Source organism: Passer montanus, unplaced genomic scaffold (assembly GCF_014805655.1).
Source record: "Passer montanus isolate IOZ18808 unplaced genomic scaffold, ASM1480565v1 scaffold16, whole genome shotgun sequence".
Classification (NCBI taxonomy): Eukaryota; Metazoa; Chordata; class Aves; order Passeriformes; family Passeridae; genus Passer; species Passer montanus.
This window is the reverse complement of record NW_024363160.1, coordinates 13,180,230-13,202,196: the sequence shown is the minus strand read 5'-3', so window position 1 is coordinate 13,202,196 and position 21,967 is coordinate 13,180,230. Positions and strand designations below refer to the sequence as shown.

General features: G+C 38.9%; 1 protein-coding gene across 4 annotated transcripts; it reads left to right on the top strand.

Annotated features, from left to right (window-relative positions):
• Positions 1–369: 369 nt before the first annotated feature.
• On the top strand, positions 370–21,947 carry PPDPFL (pancreatic progenitor cell differentiation and proliferation factor like). Of its 4 annotated transcripts, none has more exons than XM_039702852.1 (6): positions 370–525; positions 17,947–18,068; positions 19,021–19,115; positions 20,064–20,153; positions 20,239–20,338; positions 20,771–21,947. In XM_039702852.1, exons 3-6 carry the CDS (start codon positions 19,061–19,063, stop codon positions 20,781–20,783), a joined length of 258 nt encoding a protein of 85 aa, XP_039558786.1. In that variant the 5' UTR covers positions 370–525; positions 17,947–18,068; positions 19,021–19,060; the 3' UTR covers positions 20,784–21,947. The 4 variants fall into 4 exon arrangements, with proteins under 4 accessions (XP_039558786.1, XP_039558785.1, XP_039558783.1 ...); XM_039702851.1 differs by lacking the exon at positions 370–525 and adding an exon at positions 15,093–15,162; XM_039702849.1 differs by lacking the exons at positions 370–525; positions 17,947–18,068 and adding an exon at positions 18,649–18,957 and having other exon boundaries at positions 20,068–20,153.
• Positions 21,948–21,967: the final 20 nt, after the last annotated feature.

The following is a 21,967-nucleotide window of genomic DNA, read 5'->3' as shown; positions in this document are numbered from 1 at the left end:
CTATGATCCCCCAACACAAGCACACAAATACTCTGTTCTCCCTCTGCCCTGGCCACAGAGTGGGCATTCAGTAGCCACATGCGGTGGATCACATTAGTAGGGCAGGGTCATTGGGCCTGCCGGTCTGTGTGTTAACTCATAACACAAGCAAAGCAAGCTCACACCCTTCCAGGGCTGCCTATTTTAGTACGAAAGGACTGCTTGTATGGGGAGCTTAGTGTGAGGCAAGTCAGGAGACAGGCATGGTAGAGATGAGCTGCTCCATAAGAAGTATCTGTGCAGGAAGCACGCGCAGAACATCAGGAATGAAGGAACAGCAGGCTGACCAATTAAAATACATCTCCCTGTTTTCCTGACCCAGTTATGGAGCTCTGTGGCTAACAGCATGGAAATTAGACCACCATGTGCCTTGGGTGACCTGGCAGGAGCTCAGATGCAATATGATGCAGAAGAGACACAGCACCAGCACCAGGCTGTACAAGGAGACAGCCTGGTGCCCTGTTAGCTGCAGAGCCTTGTGCAGAGGTAAGGCAAATCACCCTGACTCCCAAAAAAAAGCTCTAGATCTTGGATATGAGATTCCTTTAATTAGTGAGTCCATGAACAAGTGGGTTCATAAAGGAACAAGGCCTCCAGGAGAAGAATAAATGAGGGTCTCTGTGCATGAAATGTAATGCCCTCTAATTTCATATGCTACATCACTTCTCAAAAATCTGATTTCATATGTTAGCCCCAAAAGTACTTTTGTGTGATGCAGCTGACTTGACATTAAGTATGGGGCAAATTATTTCAGTATGAATGTACAGTATAGAGAAAGTGAATGCTAGACCTAGCACACTGATGTTCCCATGTAGATGTGCCCACATAGGTAAAAGCTGAATTTAGTTCAAACATGTTTCTCTTTTACCTGATATTTTATCTTCTTTTCTGCTTTTTTCACTGTGTTTCTAACCAATCTCGGTTTCCTCAGTGAAAAGTAATGGTTCAATCTTTCACATGTGATTGAAATTTGGGACTTCACCCTTCCTTAATCTTAAAGGTAAACTAAAAAATTAGAAAAGCACACAAATTTAGGTTTAACGCCTTCTCTAATCTAATCTTTAATCTTCATCCTTTTTTGTTTATATGAGTCATAAAACTATGTGCTGATACAAGATAATTTTAAGAACAAGAAATACTGCTGAGTGGTTGAGTCAGCATGTTTTGTCCTAACAATTAATTTTCTAGCTTTTATGCTTGCATCCACATTAAAACAGCGAACACATTATTCTGCCAAACAACCCACATCCCCACCAACTGAATAAAAAAAATCAAGTAATGAGCTAGGTAGAACTGTGAGACATGCATAGGCATACACATTTCTTTCAGAACCTTTACAGTATCTCTTTTACTTCTATGCATATCAATATTTTGAATACATGACATGGTAATGAAAACAAGACTCATGCTTTGCAGTAGGATTCTAAAGCTTCTTAAAAAATTGAAGAAATTTCAGATAACACTTAAGTGTATAGTGTTTAGCCTATGGATTCTGTTCTTTTGTTCTTGAACAAGTCTAAATACACCTCTGTATTGATAGACATGTAACAGACACCAGAAAACACAGAAGCAGTCCATCTCAGTGTTTTAAATATAACCATTCAAACGCTTGCAAATTATACTATTCCATCAGTCAAAGAGTAGATTTTTTCCCCCTCAGAACATGTATATTTTATGAATGTAGAAGATTGGCACCTCTATATGTAAGAAAAACATTCCTTACAAAACTTTGGCTTTAAATACATCTTTCTTCTCTTTGACATCTGGGCAGAAGGCTGAGGGAGAAGAGCGAGGTTTTCTTTTCATTTTCTGTAAAGTACGTTGCTTTCCTCTGGCAACTTGCTAATTTCAGTCTTATGGTAAATTTCTTAAATGTCACTTGTATTTATGAATAATTAAAAATTATATATGTATGTGTGACTTTTCAGCATTTAGTTTTAGGGAGGAGTGTATATGTTAGAATACATAAATACAGAGAGACTACATTAAGAGAAAATTCTGTTGCTACAATATGGTATTTTAAAAAGACTTACACAGGCACCTAGGGATAATCAAAATGGGAGAGTTTTCATACCACAGAAAATAATTTAAGGACAGAATTCTTCCAGTGTTTCCAGCAGCAGAGATGTGCTCTTTCTCAGCTTTAAATCCAATGTCAACAAACTTGGTTAAGCCATTAAAATCCACAGAGGTTTGGTATTCTTCATGTTGCTAGGAATCCCAGAATGTACACATTCTTAAAACAATATATTTTTGAGACATATTCCATTGTCTTCCTGTGAAAAACATGTTAAGAAACCTAAAATAGAGAGAAAAGCCTAAACTGTGGCTTCCAGCCACTAAGGCAAAGAGCCTTGCATGAGGCAGAATGTAATTAGGAATTTGCAATACAATGATGCTTAATGCCTTCCCAATCTGCAGGCTAATCAGGATGGTGCAGATCATTTATTCTGCAGCCTGATGTAGCCTATAATAATAGGCTAAATACCTTTGGGTCACCTTGTCCGGTTTGCAATGGCTCCTTTTCTTACTGGTCTTTCGGGACATGGTTGTTGAGTGAGGGAATAATCCTGAATTCTGAAATTGTGACTGTGACCTTGGCTCTTTGTTTGAGGGTAAATACTCCTTTTAGTCAAGACTACAATGATGTATTGCATTCTGGCTTTTAATATTTATAAAACCCTTAGACAAAAGGTGCTGCATATTGCAAATTTCATTCAGTTATAAGACTTTTCCCTGAAGCCTTTTTTTTTCACATAACCTGATCAAGAGGATTTTAGTTGAATTACCATTTTGTCTGTATATTATTATTAATATATACCAAGAAAAATATGCTAGCTTGTTTTGCCTATTTTCATGAGGGCTTAAACTGTTCTAAGCTGCATTAAAGAAGCAGCTTAGAAAGAAAATGAAATTATTCATTTTCCTCATAGTTGTGGTGAGGTCCTGAAGCATGTTAGCTTAATACATGTTAAAATTCCTTGCTTAAAAATTAAATCAGAATATGGGGAATTTGTAGCAAAGAAAAAAAAAGAAGATTGGATAGAAAATGCGTTAGATATGACTCATGATCATGAGTGTTCTGTTCAGAAATCTGAACTTGGGTTTCACTAAATGTCAGAGGATGTTCCTTGCACGTCAGATTCAACTTTCGATGTTTTCCTCTTGCTGTTTTCACTGTATTCCTTTGGGTTACCTTTGCCCTACAAAAGGCTCTTGGTTACTACATGCTGTAGTATACGTGAACAGCAAATTAAAAGCAGAGGAGCACATCTACAGCACAACAGTCTATTTTAGTACCCCGTAAACTGGGGTAAAGGTTACAGCTGGTTAGCAAATATTTTGGCAGCGCATATAAAGGAGCAAAAGGAAATCCAGAGTGCTGAGCTTTGCATTATCAAAGGCTTTTCAATCTGTATTCATTTTTAAACACCATAAATTGCTCGGCGTGAACATACAGGCATAAAATAACATTCATCATGTTTTTTAATATGAAGGCTTGAAACAAGGAGCTGCTGACACAGATCTTTTGAATGCAACTCCACTGTTACATATCTTAAATGGAGAAAATTTACTTTTGAGCTATTTCATATCAAGGCAGCTGAATGCCTTGGCTGGAAATATAAAATAGGATGAACCAATTTATCCCTGTTACTCCTCCTATGTGTGGTTCAGCAGAAAAAGGACAATATTATTTTAGGACTTGACTTACTGACTGGTTGTCTTAAATTACTCCAGTTGAATAATACTGACAGACTTTAATTCTAAGGAACATAAATAAGAAAAAAAAACCCAACAAAAACAAAAAAAACAACTTGAGAGATGGGTAGACATGGTTTGGAGTACAGAAAATGGCAGTTTTAGCAGAAGGACCACATGAACTCGCCTCTCCAGATGAGCACCACCAGCATCCAAGTTGAAAACTGTCCCCTAATCTGCCAGCCTAAGTACAACCTTGTGTACGACTCATTCTGAAGTGCAAAGCTTTGCCAGTATGGATGAGTATTCAGATGGGCCTTGAGCTGGCCTTGCACTCTGGGCTGACACTCCTGCCCAGGCAGGACTATAGGCCTGAGTGTGTCCATGTGACTGTGAGAATAGGAAGGTTGTCTTGCCTGCCTTGCAAAGCCAGGCTTGAGACACCTCTAAGCCTGTCAGCCCATCTCATGGGCTAGTGTATGGGACAGAGTATTTCACTGCCAGTGACTTACATAAGAATTTACAATAGCTCATGGAACATGTATTCATTATTAGTTTGATATTCACTGAACACTGTTTTAGTCAAGTTTTCCTTAAAGAGCACTATGTAGAGATGACTCACAGAGGGCTGGGCAGATAGTAGAACTTTTTTTATGTCTGAAGAACAGGGATTTTCAGGGTAAAATTAGTGCTGTTTCCTGTTTCTCAGAATTCCAGTGGACTTTGAGCAGTGCAGTATGTAACTTGGCATGCTCTGCTTCCAGATGCTCTAATGCATATTTGCTCTGTTTCTTCCAGCAATTCCCTGTATCTCATTCACCTGATCCTGGGAAGAGAGGCAGGAGAGGTTACAGCTGAAAAGTACATGATGTTGTTTTGAACACATTTTTGAAAGATGGAGCAATATTCTGAACTTCCTCACCGGCTTAGTCTCTCTCCAACTGAATCGATGCCAGGGACTGACTACAGCAGTCCTTGATGCAAGAGAACAAACATTTGAGGTTTGGCTGAAAATAAAAATAAAAGTATTTTACACAAGAAGTTATAAGCTATTTAAAACTTAAGTCCTTTCATCTTCCAAACAGATTTTCTCATAATTACAATCATATAATTTTCAGCCACTCCATAAAACATAAAGCAACTGCAGACTCTGAATAAATAGGATCTATAGGCCAAATTACACAAAAGATGTATGCTACAACAAGAATTCAGCAGGTATTTTCATCCATGTGTCTTTGAAAGTTACTTCCTTAAAGAGGCTCAGCATAGAGTTCATGCCGAGTTTTATCTTCTTTTTTACCTTGTTTCCTGATGTGAGGAAGCATGAGCAGTGGAAAATACTTCTCAACAGCAACTCAGGATGGTTTCAAAGCAAGGCATGGCAACAAATGTTTTCCCCTGAAGATCCATCTGCTTGTGGCAGCAGGTCATACAATTGCTTTTTCTATCCTTTCTATAGTTTTAAATTAATTTAGCAGGAAATTTATGGATTTTGACAGGTGAAACTCTGTTCCAGAACTTTCTTCTGAATGAGGTGCAAAGACAATAACTAAAGAAATCCAAACATTTGTATAAAAACATTTTTCCCATCAAAAGTGGTAGAAAAGGCCAGCCTTTCCCTTGTATCTGTAGCAAAAATAAATATAATTATCAGAAAAAATGGTGCATAAGTAGTTTAACAGAAAATCATCTAAAACATCAGCTAGTTAATAGGGTGGACCTAGCAAGAGATTTCAACTTTTGAGGACTACAACAAAGTCTTGCTTTTTATCTCACAGTGGTAAAACCAGTACCAAGTAGGCACAAAGGATGAAATTTAAAAATATGTAGTTTTGAGGGTTCAAAACCTTTCAGAGGTGTAAGTTTTAAACTTCTGATAAAGGGGCTAACTTGGAGTTACAGTGGTACAGAGGGATTGCCACACAGAAGTGCTAAGTTCACACAAATCTTTTATGAGATGAATCAAATGTCACAAAAGATGCCTTGCTGTGCTGAGCACTAGAGGTACAGAAAAAATGTACAACCTAAGGTCCCTCCTGTCCCTGTGGAGCCCTACAGACCTGCCCTGCAGAGAAGTCAATGGTGCAACCCATAATTCTGAGAGTGTAGAGCCTGCAGTGGCCTTACAGTGCAGGAAGAGCATTCTGGAGGGATTCCTATGAAAACAGAAAAGTTTTGGAAAGTTTTTCTCATGAAAGCTGACCATGCTTATTCTGTTATATCAGAACTCAGCCAGAAAGTTTTCCTCTTTTAAAGTAAATAAATTCTGTCAAAATCAGCTGCTGCTCTAGTTGATGTGACTGCTAGAATAAGAAAGGCTACTTTCTTGTGTATCAGCTTTACTAGAACTCTACATGTGCTTAACAATCAACAGTGACCAAAAGTAACAAAAGATACCACTCTGAATGCCATTGTCCATAAATTGGAAAACTGAGATTACAGGAAAATGCAGGCCAGCTGGCAAAGTGGCAGGGTCTCCCTCTTTTGCTGCCTTCAAAATGAGATGAGATGTTTCCTGGAAGATATTATTCAGCCAGAGAGAAGTCTTTGGGCACAGCAGAGGACAATATCCTGTGGCTGATGCTGAACGGAAGCTGGAATGAGTTTATTTAGTAGTCCTTAAACTCAATGTGAAGCTGAAAAAATGCAAGGGAAAGCAAAGACAGCAATGAAGGGAGGAAAGAGATAGAACATTTCCAGTCTTATAAATCAGAAATGAATCCTTTGTCAGCAACAGTTTTACATAAGTGTAACAGCAGAGCAAGACCTACAGACAGCTGTGTTAAAAAAGCCTTGCAAGGGAAATTATAGCATTTCTCACACCTGAGGCTCTGCAGAGGCTTTCAGGGAGGAAAAAAAAAGTTATAATATGCAGCTATAAAGGATTTTTTTTCTTTCATAGTATGTGAAGCAACTTAGTATATTTTTGGATGTGTATAGATAACTGCGATGCATTTCTATGTTCTTCCCAGTATCACATGCTCTGTGAGTAATTTTTTTTCTTCCCTGCTGCTTATAAAACATTGATAGTAAAATATGAGAATAGTGCTGTAAATACTGCAAAAAGGATTCTAGTGCATGTTGCAGAGAACCAATAAACAGCCAACAATGTATGGGTAATGTGAAATGACTGGCTGCTCTTCAACAGTGCTCTAGGAAAATTGTGATTTTCAGTTACGATCTGTTCAGTCAAATTAAAGTCTGATGACTGCCTCAAGATGTTCATTTATCACCCAAAATAAATCAAACTGAGAGAACAGGCAACAATATGTGATTGTATTCAAAGGCAACGCATCAGTACCTATGGGTAGAATTCTAGCAGCAGTCAGATAAAAGTGGCTGGAAATAAGAGTACAACAATAGATCACATCAGGACAGGATATTATAGAATCTCAGCTTGGTTCATAAATATAAAATAATGAGCTACTGCTTTCATAGTCTTACCTGTCAAACTGTATTAAAAAACTTGAAAAAATGCTATTTTCAACTGCTACAGCTGAAGATTTGGTAAAAAAAATTTAATACATTATACTAAATGGGTACACTGGCTTTTTAATTTTATGTATGCAGACCTGAAAACAAAAAAAATAAAGATAACAGAGTGTGTAATGCTCATTTTCAGATTTTCTACCTGTAGCAGATGTGTGCATGGCTCAGTTTTGTGTGCATGCATTGCCTTTGGGTTCTCAGCCCACAGGTGTGTGTTAAGCACTGGCCTTGCCCAGGGAACACTGAGCAGGCAAAAATGTCATCATCACATCCTACATAGCACAGCTGAGAGTGAATACAGCAAAAATGTCCAGGATGGTGTAGAATTTCACCAGACAGAAAAATAGCAGCTGGTGGTGGCCTGCATATTTTCATTACATCCACAGGCACAACAGCTTTACTAACACTAGCCTGCTGTGCCATGGCTCTAAAGGAGTCTGGCAGAAATGGCTTTCAAGAAAAAATGCCCATACACTTCTAGACTTGGACAGTGGAAAGAGAAGCAGTGATACCTCTTCAGCACTGAGCAGTTTCTGAGATGGAACAAAAAATTAGCATCAGGAGGGGCTCATGATGCATATCCAGAGCTATTAAGACTTGGCAAAACTGAGTTTGATGGTGTACCTGGCATGCTTTCAGTTCATCAGAAAATCAGACATTCATTTGGTGTTGGCACAACTTTTGAAGAGCATAGTGAAGGAGATCCAGAAGCCAAATGGCCTCCAGAAACCATCTGGGAAGATGGGTTTTACTGTTCTTTAATCTGGAGGATACCTGGAGCTTTTTGCCACCTCTGTTGTCCTTTGACAATGGCACAAGCTGTAGCTTGCTGTAATAGAGCGATCACAGCGCAGATGCTGTAAGGCAGCAGCAGGCTGTGATCTTACAGGTCCTGTAGGTCTGTGCAGGAGCAAGAGACATCTTCCAAAGGAGACAGAAGAGCTTGCATGATTGCAGTCATGGCCTTGAGGACTTCATCCTTGGCAGAGCACAACATGCCTGCAGCAAACTAAGGGAACTGCAGACATAGACATGGCACTGCAGCCTGGGCCTCCTTCCTGTGCTCCTGGGAAGGATGCTGACAGGGGTTAATTCTGCCTGCAGATCCATGAAAGAAACAGCAGGTAAATATCTGCCTTTGTCAGGTTTCCATGTAGCTCAGATATGTGCATATATAAAAGGCCAGTGCTTATAGTGCATTTCCAAACTTTATTACAGAATTTATAAGGTTCAAATACTTGCTTTCAGGTGTTCCATTCAGTAAAAAATAATAATTAAAAAAGTAAAATAGTGAGTTCTTTTAGGCACTTATAAGAATGTGCCTTTTTCCTCTTAAAAACCAAAAATGAAAAAAATTACTTTAATGACCCTTTGGCAAGATGAAAATTTACAGAAGGTGGAATTTGGAACCCTAAGGCAGCCAAGAGATGCTCCTTTCCAAGCTGAGCCTGTTGCCAATGCAAAGAGCAAGGTGAGCCAGATTTCATTTACTACCTGGAATAGTACAGCAGGGAAACCACAGGGAGAGGTGTTCACTCACTGCTAACACAGCTGCTTCACAGGCCCTCTGGTGCTTCTCGGGTGCTGCCAGGGCCACCCTGGTGATTCTTGTGAGCCCTGCTCCTTGGGCAGACACCTGCACCACTTCAGTCTCCTGGTTTTGAGCTCCAGTGTTTGTAGTGAGGGGATGACAGGGCCAAATTACACGATTTACTCCTAATTTCTAAGCTTACTTAACTATGGCATTAATGAAAGTGTTGATGTGGATTAAGTGCTTGAGTTTAAGCAATTCATTTGAGAAACCCTAAATAAATGAGTCAAGGAAAAGGAAAGAGTGCTTTAAAATTTATGAAACATTATCCACTACAGAACTATCAATTTAAAAACCGTAAAATCACTCACACTTTAATACAAATTTCTATTAGAAAAATATTTTGCGGCTATATTTTGTGAGAAAACTGAAATTCTGCAGTAAGGTTTTCTGATCTTCTTTTTTTATCATTTTTTGTACTTCTGGCAAATTAAAGAAGTCATTATGGTTTAATAAAAAAAGATATAGTTTTGGACTGGGCAACAATTAAAATGAATGAGGTTAATGAATTGTATCTGAAACACTGCTTTTATATTCAGAAATGCTATTTGGTTCAGGTGCCATTTTATGCCTACACTATATGTACTACACTTTCAGACAAATAGAAAAATAGAAAACTCTACTTGTGATAGACAAAATCATATTAATTATGTGCAAAATGTGAATGTTAGAGGACAGGACTTGTTGGCTTTTAATTTATTGCTGACTAACTGCCCCAGCTCTATGTGCCTGTTTTGATTAATGCAGAACAATCTTGTCCACATGTGCCTGAAATTCTGAATATTGCAAATTGTGCATAAAAGAATATGCCTAAATATTTAAACTATTGAATCTGAGTTGCACTTATTTGTGAATATTTTGTTTAACAAGGTAATTTGGAGAACAAAATCCATTATAAAAAAAGTTTCAAGACTTTATGTAATAAAATTTTAAAAAGGGTGGGGTTTTGAGAATGAATCTCTCCAACAATATTAATAAAAATAACTTCCGGTGTTTGGCATGCCTGGGTCACGCAGATGAAATTACAGGGATAGAGCTCTGCTGTTAAACCAAACACCACCTGAACCCAGATCCACCGAAGTATTTAGAAACAGTTGTCTTGTATTCTGTTCAGGCACTGGTCCTTCCAAAGGCTGACAGCACCAAGCTGGTGAATTACAGAGCAGATGTGTGAGAGCTGAAGCCAGTGCTGAGCAAAATGACTTCGTTCTGGCAGCTTGCCTGACTTTAACCTTGCTGTGCATGACCCAGATCCAACACCAAAGCTCTTTCAGGCACACAGAACTACTGTTTCCCAAAGATGACTTACAAGAAAACTCTGGGTAGAATGCAAAACTGCTCTTTTCAACAATTATTTCTCAAACTGCAGGCCAGTACCTTTTTGGCAGTCCTGAAAGGGCCTGAAGTGGGTTAGTCAAATATGTGGCAGCAGTTCTCTCTCAGGGTAGCAGAAACTGCTGCATTAACAAGTGAGGACAGCCTAAGACCATGGTGGCAGGATTGATAACCACCTTAAATTGCTGACAGCAGTTTATTTTCTCCAAGGCAAAGGAGTAAATATGCACACTTGTAGGCAACGATAAACTCTTCTCTCTTGACTGATATGGTTCTAAGTTGCTGGAAAGTCTAATTGAACGTAAATGAGATGAACCAAATGGAAGTGACATTTTCAGATTTGCATAAAACAGTCCTAGATGTTTCAAGATTCTCTTGTTGAGTTCAAACAATCTATTCTCTGCATTTGTTCTGACAGTGACATGTGAAATTAATCCAGCACTTCTCACAGCCCCTTTTAATCTTTGCAAAAGACAGACACATGTCCTGTATCATATCCTCTAGAACATTTATTTTAAATTACTATCAACTAATTGTTTACAGTTTTATTGGAGTAACTGTTTCACCTCCTTCCTCTGTTTCATTATAAATCTTGGTGTGTCCTACAATGCCTTTTATAGCTTTGATGTACAAACAGTTTTGGTGATCTCCTTTAATTTTGCAGTCTTCTATAACTTGCTTTTCTCAACAAAATTCTTCAAAGGCACTAGATTGCATTGTCACAGATGCATGACAGGAAACAGGAGGAGGAATGGAGGGAACAAATTAGCAGTAATCATAACCTCTGTCACATACATAATTATTTAGTGTACCTTTTGATTAGAGCTAATTCCAGTATTCTGACAAAAGTCAACTTGCATTGAGAGTGTGAAATACTTTCCATTCAAAATGTATAAAGGATCTGTTGGACTTGAATTCACTTGGGAAAATTGCAGTTAACTGCAATACAAGCAAAAGGGAAGGAAAAAAAGAATTTAAGCAGGGTGAGGAAAATGGGCTATGCACTTTCTGTCTGATCAGACTCCTCATACCTGAGATGACCCTTGTAAAACTATTTTAAAATTGTTGTACTTCAGTAGGATGAAGATAAATGAAAAACTGCCTATCACTATTTTCACTGGTAAATCAGAAAATAGATAAACTAAACCCTTGACAACAGATCTAGTGATAAGAAGGAGACAGAACACTGACCAAATGAAAATAATGTGAAAACTTTATTAAACTGTATCAAACTTTGACTACACTATCAACTCTAATCTTTAGACCTTTGTCGAAGTTTGGTTTTTCCATATTGGCATTTGCTAGGAAAACCTACTATGAACCTAGCCAATAAAATCATACTACAAGTATACTTGTGTTCCTGAAATTGCAAGGCTGCAGGTAGGCCTCAGTTCTCATTTGTCAGAAAAAAATGGACTAAACTTCTGCAAATATTTCAACTATAAGAAAACAAAAGCCAAGGAAGTAGGTGTTTTGTGTCTAGCAGCTGTATTCAGAGTCGAGTCTAGTCACTCTGAGGAGAGGTACCTGTAGCATCACCAGTGTGGTCACACTCCCATTCACCTGAAGGACATCCCCCCCATCAGCAGCATATCAGTGGCAATTCCTCTGATTCTTCATCAATTTTGATATGATTCAGCATCACAGGAAGTCTACAAACACTTGTCAGTGCAGATTGTGTCATAAGAGGCAGTAGACTGGAGCACACATCTCAACTGAGTTGGTCTTATTTAGAGTAAATTACTGTCTCTTTGATGCACTCAATGTAACTCTGTGGTGAGAATGGTTTGCTTATGTCTTCTTGCTAGTGCCTTGGCAAAATAAATCCTACAGATTAAGACACTCTGGATTGAAGGATCCCTTGCCATATTTTATTTCATCATTTCATTTCATTTCATTTCATTTCATTTCATCCTCTTCTGTGTTTCTTGAGTGTACTACTACTGTTTCAAACCTGTAACTCTAGTGGTTCAGTAGCAGTGAACATGGTCTCAGATTCCCACGTGGGAATGTAAACAGTATATCCTGACACAGACTAACCACTTGCATCCACCTTATAGTTTTATGGGATGAAGAAGCTCTTACTGTTTTTCCTCAGCTCCAGGAAATGCTGCCAACTATGCGTTCATTGCAAGTGAGATGAGTTCATATTTGGAGCAAATTCTGCTGGGATGCTGGGCACTTTTATCTTGTGAAGTGCTCAGCTTGGCTACCTTTCCTTTTTCATAAGGCAAATTGAAGTGCCGTGTCAGTATGTTATGCTTAGAGGATCAGCAATGGTGTCAGGTAGGATTGAGACTGGGAAGAATGGTCTCCCAAAGAAGTTGCATGTCTGGCTATTTTCTCTCCTGCTTTTTGGATTGGTTTTTTTTTTTTTTTTTTTTTGGCTCCTAAATGATCAGAGAAACAGAGATTGGCAGTGCCTGTTCTTTTTATTGCTGCTTTATTGCATATTTAAGGCAGAAGGCTCTCCCTGGTTGTGTGAATGGGACTGTGCTCTGGCCCTTGCTGCTCTAAAAGACTTGGCACTGTGCATGTGGAGGCAGCTTTGCAGAAGCCTCAGAGAAAGACTTCCCGCCAGCAGCATCTGTGGAGATGGAAACAGCCACTGCATTAGATCTAAAGAAATGCAATAACTGGACTCTAATTAGCCATCTACACCCAAATGTTAAACATGGTAGGTTTTCAAATGGATGCCTAGCAGAGTCATTTGTCTGCCAGCTTATTGGACTCTGGATCTTACACTAGGTATTGGTGACATTACATTAAATTAACTAGCCCTTGAATTAATGCCAGGGAACCTTGACAGGAGACAGAACATGATTGTCCATGCTATTAAGATAATTAGAAATGTCCTGGAATGGCTTAGGGCTTTCCCTGGCTTTTTCCCAAAAAACTGCTAAGCAGCTTGGGTTTTAACACAAGCAAGAGAGAATTCTTCATCATTTTGGTTGTAAACATCTTATTTTGCAGTATAAAACAGTGTGCTTGTTGGCCATTTCATAACAGTTGTCTTCAGGGCCAAAGAATGGTACTAAGCATTTTTAAACTACTATTTCAGATGAAATTAAGTGTGTGGGAGTCTAGAAAAAATGGCAGAGTACCTGATCAGTCCTAATGGTATTTGCACTTCTGAGGTCAACTGGTTAAATTTTGAGAGAAGAAGGAAACAACAAGCATAATGAACTGACGATCTGACCTGATGTCCTGGTGTGATAAGTCAGACACAGCCAGCTTTCCTGCTCTGCAGGCTGGAGGGATTTGTGACTGAATTAAGGCTTTCATGTTTCTTCAGGTGTTGCTGTCACAACCTCACCAAGAAGACAAAAGTCTGCCACAACTTCAGGATGTACAGTTTACTCTAAGACAGCTGTACAAGTACACTTTGCCTTCTTAATTTTGGAACAATTCTGCTCTGTGATGTCCTGGGCCAGCTCTGTTGCTAGGTTAATCAGAAATTTTCCAGCTGCAAAATTATGAATATGTTCTTATTCACAAGTTCCCTGATTCTTTTTGCACCTCATGCTGCTCCATTCTGAGCATCTGGCCTGGTGACAGAACAACTAGTCAAGAAATGAGGATGCCAACATGTCTCAATTCTGAGGGATAGTGTCTATGCACTGTGAGGCATGATGGGCTACTACAACTTTCTAGGATACCTTTGCAGAGGTATCAGGTTGTGTTGAAACTGGTGAGCCTCAGCCCATTCTACCTGCAAGGACAGAGAGAGAGTAGGTACGGAAGTGAATGAGAGAAGAGTCTGTGGGTGTACATCAAAATGCACAGTAGTATTTACAGCAATTTAAAAAAGTGGATGCTATTCAATAAAATGTTTGTTTTAACCAAAATGGACAAGAATATTAAAAATATGCAATTGGGCCCTGCATCTCAGTAATGGCTGTGAAATTGAATAACCAGCCAACTTTTCTCATCTCTATAGATCAATACATTTCCAGGGACATATTGAAAAGGTATATGTTTCCATCTTGCTTTATTCAGTTACATTTCAATCAATTACATATTCTGTTTTGTAGAAATACAATTTATAATCCTTATATTTTGTGATACTGGGAGCTTAAGTCTTCTTATTCAGAATACTTTAGAAACAAAAGTAACAAAAAGTCCAAGAATTCATAATCCTTCTGAGAAAGATGTAAAAGATGCAGCTTGCTGGAAGAAGTTTGTGCAGCTTGTGGCATTTGGATGCAAAGAAAAATGGGTTTCAGTTAAGTGCTAAGATAAAACTAAAATGACAAATGCTAAAATGTTTTTGTCTGAGTGTAGTGCTGCATTGGACATGAATTGGACTGCATGAAGAGAAATTTTTTGTATTTTAGGCTTTGAAAACTGTCATTTAACAGTAAATACACAAAGATGTACTAACAGTTTAGAAATGCACGGTGTTTCTCAGTGTTTTTGCCATTAGGTTTTTATGTAAAAGTATGCATTTTCCCTGCTTTTGCTGACATTTCTGGCAATGTGCATCATTCAGAGGTGCACTCCATGCACTCTAGAGATCAGTAGCTTTGCTTTCAGTATTCTCTCATCCAATATTTTAAATGGTCAGGAAAAAGAAATTTTTTTCTCTTCATCAAATATGTTGCTTTGTTTTGTTTTTTGCCAAGTTTATATTCACATTTGTAGTAAAGATTAAAAATAAAAATAATGAAAGAAAGTGTTGCAGCTCCCAGTAAACAATCAGTTCATTACTGGGAGTGGTCATTATTACAGAGCTGATGATTTGCAGTGGTGTCACACACTGCAGTGGTGAAGAAAAATTTTTCTTGTCCCTTCTGTGCTCAGGCTCTCCCTAGCAGCTCAATGGCTCCATGTATCTTCTGCAGGCTACATACAATATGAATTTCCAATCCCCTGCCACCTCTCACTCTGCCATTTAATTTTTCACCAATACCTCAATTCCTCTTGTTTTTGATAGATGAGCCCTGCATTCCTGCTGAGCTGTTTGGCTTGGAGGAATATTTGAAGAGTAAAACAAATGAATGAAAAAAGTAAGTGATGGCACTGGTCCTTGGAAGCAGCTAACAAACAAATAGGTTTTGATAAGTAAATTTTGCATGGCAAAGTTTTTTTATTTCACATAGTGGAACTATGAAATTTCTTTAATCCAAGCCTCTTTTACAGACTCTTTTCAAAATTTGACAGAATAATTTGCAAAATAATGTGTTGAGATAAATAGTGAATAATTAGAGCTACTAACAGATCCATGAAGGAAAGGTTTCTGAAAGTTCTCTAAAAATGTCAATATACATCCATTACAAAATACTACTCAGGGAAGTTTGGTCTTCTCATGGAAAACTGGTACACAATTCCATTAAAAAAAGAGTGTTTTATACTTTCTGTAAAAAAATGGAATTAAATGTTAGCTGTGGATGGGTAATAAGATTAATTTTGAGATTAGCTCAGTTTGTTAGAGCATGGTGCTAATAATGCCAAGGCTGTTGGCTCGATCCCTGTATGTGCCATTCACTTAACAGCTGGACTTAATGATCCTTCTAGGTGCCTTTATACTCAGACTACTCTGTGCTTCTGTGATTTACGAAAAGGTGCAAAATCTGCTTTTCCAGAGGCTTGTGGGGAGAGAATATTCAACTTTTGTGTGCCAAAGTGATACCTTTCTGCATATGCATTTGGAAAGCTGCTTTTACTCAAATTGTTCACATCTCTCTAAACAACGTCAGAGCACCCATATAATCATACACAGGACACAGCCCTGAAGCAGCACTTTACAATTTCTAATGCCACAGTACTCTTACAGAAGGTTAAGTGGCAAGGAAAAGTAAAAAAATTGTCATAAAAGTACATGGAAATAAATACCCAAAGCACGTCCCCAGAAAACACCAGGCTCACAGATGTTCCAAGAAGTGAAAGAGTAGCTAAGTTTATCAGATAAACTTTTTTTAGTGAATAATTAACAGGTCAGCTTCAAAGTGTAACTCAATATAGACTGTTTGTTTGTTTTTCTTTTTGTGACAGTTTTGCTTTTAATGTACAATAAAGGGTTACATCAGGTAATCCTGGCACAATACGGTGGGAGATTGATTCATTTAATCAGTCATACTGATATAATTTTTAATTTCAAGTTACTTTCTGATAAGTATCCATGTTTCATAGGATCACAAATAATTCAGTACTGTGTCTATTTAATTGTTATGCATACACAAATGTTATATTAACACTGTTGTTAAAGTCATAGTATTAGTCATTCAAAGAGTTGGAAATGCACATTTTGTAAACACATTTTTACAAAATTGGGGATGAAGTACTATTTATTTCATAGTGGCCCTGCCTCTTTCTGCATAAAGCATGGATATGAACTAAGTTTGTTATATTCAAGAGACTATAGCACGTATTTAATAGCCCTACTTGCATATTCATGACAGAATTTGAGAAGTGATGCAGCCAAGGCTTTCAGGGAGAAAATAATGGGTCAGTGGTTAAGGCAATTGAATGCTGTCTTGAAAGTTAAATTGTAACCTTGCCCTTGAGTTTGTAATTGATGCTTTGTGAGTTACTTAATCATAGATGGCCACTAACCAAGTTTTTCAATGTCTGATTGAGAATCTGATTTATCAACACACTGAGTACTTAAATCTGGATCTGAAGTAAATGACAGCTATAAGTGGTAAATGAAGTATGGCATGAAGCAGTATAAAAAAATAAAGTCCTAAACATGTCTCATATGAGACATGTAAGATTTTTGGTAAATTTTATCTTAGCTCTTTTGGATCTCAGAACTCCCTCTTGTTAGCAGAAGATAATAGCATGCCTTGGTTTTGTAGCAGTACTTTAAAATAGCTGTGCCAGTATTTTAGAAACAGTCTGCCAGAATGACCATGCACGAAAAAACACTGGGAAAGCCTGCAGTTCTATATTCAGAGGATTCTGTATTCTTACTAGAAAAAAATACAATAGATAGGACATAATGACAGATTGAGTGAGAGAAATAGTGGAAAATTTCTCATTAAATAAGCCCTTTTTATTCCAATGCATTAAAAAAGGCTCCAAACCAAAAGTGGTAAATGACCATGTATACGAAACGATAAAGCCAAATTTTACACATGCAGCAGTGAAACAATTGAAAATTTTACAGACCTGGTGTTCCACAGCTCCTGAGTATTTTGGCATGGCTCTGAAATGGATGGATGTCTGTGAGGCCTTCAAGAGAGATAATTATGTCTGTTTCCTTGTAAAATACAAAGCCTATAGCATGGGCATGTTAGAGCCTAAACAGCTTTTCTGATAATGTCCTTGACAAACCAATGAACATTACCAAAACATTAAAACAGGACTTTAAAGCTGAAAGACAAAAACAGATACAATAAATGATAATGTTACTAGCTCTGTCTAGGACACAGTGCTATCACTACAAATGCTCATCCTCACAGCCCAAGAAGACCATTTCTTATGGCTCTTTGGGAAGACGCTTCCTCTCTTTCAGGAATGGATCTGACAATTCAGAGTGCTCAGTGTGAGGGCATTTATGGTGACAGAAACAAATGGGATGTTGCAGAAATTTATTACCTTCAAATAGAACAAGACTTAAAATGGAAATTGATTACTAAGGCAGGCAACGAGGTTACTGATACACTGAATTAATGGCTAATAGTATTAACAAGCTAATACATTTAGATATCCATAAACAAGAAGCTGCAACAGTGAGTACTACTACTCTTACAGTGCTTTTTTATATAACAGGATAAATGTATGGGGTAACTGGTGTTAGTGCTTGGTATGAACTCATCTGCAAAGAATTTTCTGTGTCTCTCTTGCAGATTTCTCAGAGATGAGCCTTCAATCTTTGCCCAGGAGAGACCACCACATTGTCAAGAGTCTGACAGCACATCAGTAAAAAGGCCTATGAAAATACACTCTGCTTACCTGCTACAAATGCTGTGTAGGTATTGTTTTAGAGGTGGTTTCCCTGCAGTGTGGTTTACACTCTTATAAATATGCCAGGAGCTATTGTGAGCTATGTCCTTATCATTTGAGATAGAATTCACTATTCAAGCAGATGTGACAGTAACATCGTATCACACACACTTCACCTCTGTGTTCTTACCCACAGCTGCTGCTAGGGAAGAAAAAAAAGGACAAAAAGTTTTGTCGTGGAGCGGGAGCAAACCAAATAGCCAAAGCTGTTTTTCTGTTGACAATACTGAAAGGGGAGGACACACACTGCTCGACTAGTTTTGCCATACAATATTATTACAACAACGAAAAGGAGCTGTGCGTTTATTTTGGGAAAGTAAAAGTAGTTTTGTGATCTATCTTGGATTCATTCTAATTTTACCGAGACTGCACGATCACAGAGAGTGATCATGAGAGTGGAAGTAATTCCTTTGGCTTCACTAAAGAAATTAGTGTATTTGCATAGCCACGTTCGCGTTTCTGAATAAAAATCTTTACCCAAACAGACTTCACCCCGCTCTTCCCATTCCCCATAGGGAAGAGAACAATTAGCGCAGCAGTTCCTAGTCCCCACTGCCGCGATGCGCTCGGGCAGGAACAGGGACCCAGGGGGCAGGAGCAGGGACCCAGGGGGCCGCTGCCGGGACGCGGGCACGGCCGGGGACTGTCCCGGGCCGACCCGGGCGGTGCAGGGCGGCCGTGGCCGAGGGCTCCTTCCCCTGCCGTCCCCTCGCTCCCGTCCCGCCCGTGCCACCGCCCCCGGGCGGGGGGAGCGGCCCTGCCGGTCCCATAAAGGGCGGCCGCGGCCCTGGCGGCGCTCGCTGCGGAGCGGGGTCGCTTTGGGCCTGTGCAAGGCCGCTCCTTGGGACACGCAGGTGAGCCGCGGCGACGGGACAGCGGGGTCCTTTCCCCCTTACAGCGCGTCCTTCCCCCCGCAGGCTCCTCCCGGGAAAGCCGGATTCCCCGTCTGTCGCTGCCATGGCCTCCGTCCCGTCCGCCGGCTGCCTCCTGGCCAGGAACCAGTACTACCGGAGTGAGTGCCCGGCGGGCCCCAAACGCACCCCCTGCCCTTCTCTCCCCCCTTCCTTTCTCTCTGCCTGGGAAGCGCCTCTGGAGGAGGGAGACTGAGCCCCCCGAGCCTCTCCCGAGAAAGTGGCCGGGTTGTTGGTGCTCAGGAAAAGTGTCAGAAAGTGTTTCAGGTTATGTCTGGATGAGTTGGAGGCAGGGAGTTGTCTTTGCCTAAATAGATTTAATTTCTTGGAGAGTTTTTTATATCACAGAACTTTTGTTTTAATGACTATCTGCTTCTGGCTATTAATCCACCTTTAAAAAAATTATTTAGAATTGCTTATTAGGGTTATCATGTATCTATATATATATCTATATATATACATACACATACATGTATCTATTTAATTATAAAACATGACCTCAAAAAAGTGCTAGCCTAGCAACTCACGGTTTCTACTTGTACTTCCTATTTACTTTACTTCCGATTTATTTTGCAAATTTAGACACAATACAAATCAATTCACATTTTGTTTCTAAATATGTGAAATAATCACTGCATGGAGAGTACACATGGTGTATTAGGATTCCTAGGTCCACGATGGACATTCATGTGAGTGTAATATTTAGTTGTGTCACAAGGGAAAGCATGGAAATTGGGTTGTTGTGAACTTAAATGTTGAAGGAAGCACTTGCTTGACAGCAGTGTGGCCATGATCCTAAACTTTGTCAGTGATTTCAGTGAAAGTTATGCAGACAGATCTCAGTACGCTTTTAAGGGCAGTGTGAGTAGAGTGAGAGAGAAACTGATATAAAGTTCTTATGAAAATTGTAGTAGAACAGTTAGACTCTGTAGCTCAGTGAAATAGTTTCCTCTGAGGTAGCAGCATGTCTGAAAAACTCCTGACATATAAGGAGTGCACTCTCTCAAAGCACTTTCTGTTACGTGTGTGTCTCTGTTTTCCATGAACAGCAAGACTGAACTCTGAATCCAGCGTTTCTTCCAGCTCCTCCTGCTGTTTGGATGCTGTGAACATCACAGACCAGGACAAAGCATTGCATGGTATTGTTGCCTTCTTTGAAACACTTTTCAGTTTTTCCTGTTATTCATCCAGTGTCCAATGTTGTGGGCTTTTCTCCTTTGGCAGGGTTACCAGAGTTAATTGATAAACACTGGTGGATAAAAAGCTTCTTCCATAGTGAACCCTCTCCACCAACTGTTGGCAGAAAAACACTCTCAGCAAGCAGGTGAGTCCTGGCTTTAAAATGGTGGGGATAACTTAATTGCTCTGCTTTCCTTTTGGTAACAGTGTTAGCAAACAAGTCATAATCAGCTACAGCCATCTGGTGAGGTGCAATGCTGTTTTGATGATTTAAGTAGAATATACATCAAGTGTAATGCTATACAACCTTTCCATGTTTTCATTTTAACAAATGAACTCATATGCTACTGCACATTGTGCAGGTGGCAGTGCCTATTACTGTTTCACACTTATGGTGATGTTTATTTAATCATCTACCTATACAACTTGCATAACCATTTATACAGTTTAGCCATCTTACTTTATGTTAAAAAGCTGATATGAATGCATTCAAAAATACTTAGCTAGATAAATAAATATATTTGAGGTAAATAGAGTGAAAATTCTATTTATAACCTTTACGTATATATTTCTGCAGTACCAACAGTTGAAAAGGACAGCATGGTGGCTTTTCTGGCTGAGATGATACATACAGACTTGTTTTTCCAAGAGGCTTGGGATCTTCCTCATGTCTGGGTTCAGCTGCAAGAAGAAAACAAAACCTTTATGAGAGTGGAAAAGTGTATTTCAAAATATTTTTTCAGTAGCTAAAATTATATTGCTTAATGGACATATCCATGGCCATATCCATGTGTTCTTTCCAGATTTGCCATAATTTGTGATGTCTCTCTAGTGGAAGTTTCCAGGAATAAACATCCTGATGACTTGAATAATTAGAGAAAGGTGACAGAAGAAATAAGATGTCATAGATTTAGGAGGAAGATGTGCATTGAATGACTTTGCAATAGGTGATTCATTTAAGTTGCCTTTAAGATACCAGCTGTGTAGGCAGTTGCACTGATGTAAACAAGATTCAGGTATATAATCCAGAGTAAGACAGTTGTGTGTCTTTTATCCAGTATTTCTGTACCAGTTACGGGGTGTAAGTTTACAAGAATGCCTGTCAATAGCTTTGCTTTTAGAAAGGCCAATTACATGAACAAGCAATAATTGGTTTGGTTTCTTTGATAAAGCAGAGTGCATAGATCCCAACTTCAAATACCCAAGTACCAATTTCATTCCTGCCTATGTATGCTGGTATTTGAGGACAGAATAGAGGAGATGCACAAGAAACCAGTAGTCCTGATGGCAACTGACCTCTTCCAAGGAGAAGAGCAACCTTAATCAGAGCTGACACTTCTAGTTAGTATTAGATTTCTTCTGCCTGCATTGTTGTGCCTTAAAGATCTACTTGTTCCTAAGTAACTAATTCTATCAATATTCTGCTGTCAGATTAGTTATGAGGGCTAGATCTGGCAAAGGATTCCACTCAAAATAATCACATTATTGTTGTTATCCAAGCGTACCTTTGTCATGCTCTTGAAAGGCACTATAACATTGCAATGCTGAAGATTAAATGAAGCTAATTAATATAACGATTGTTTATTCTGCTGGGCGTGACTGAAATGCATCAAGGATGTTGGAAAACAACAAGTATTTGGCTGGATGATAACATTTGTGACAAGTATCTATGCAACTTTTTGATGTACTATCATTAAACCTGCTGGATATTTGTCTATCACTGGATGAACTAACAGTAGCAAACATTAATGTAGGCAACATCTTTTTATTATAG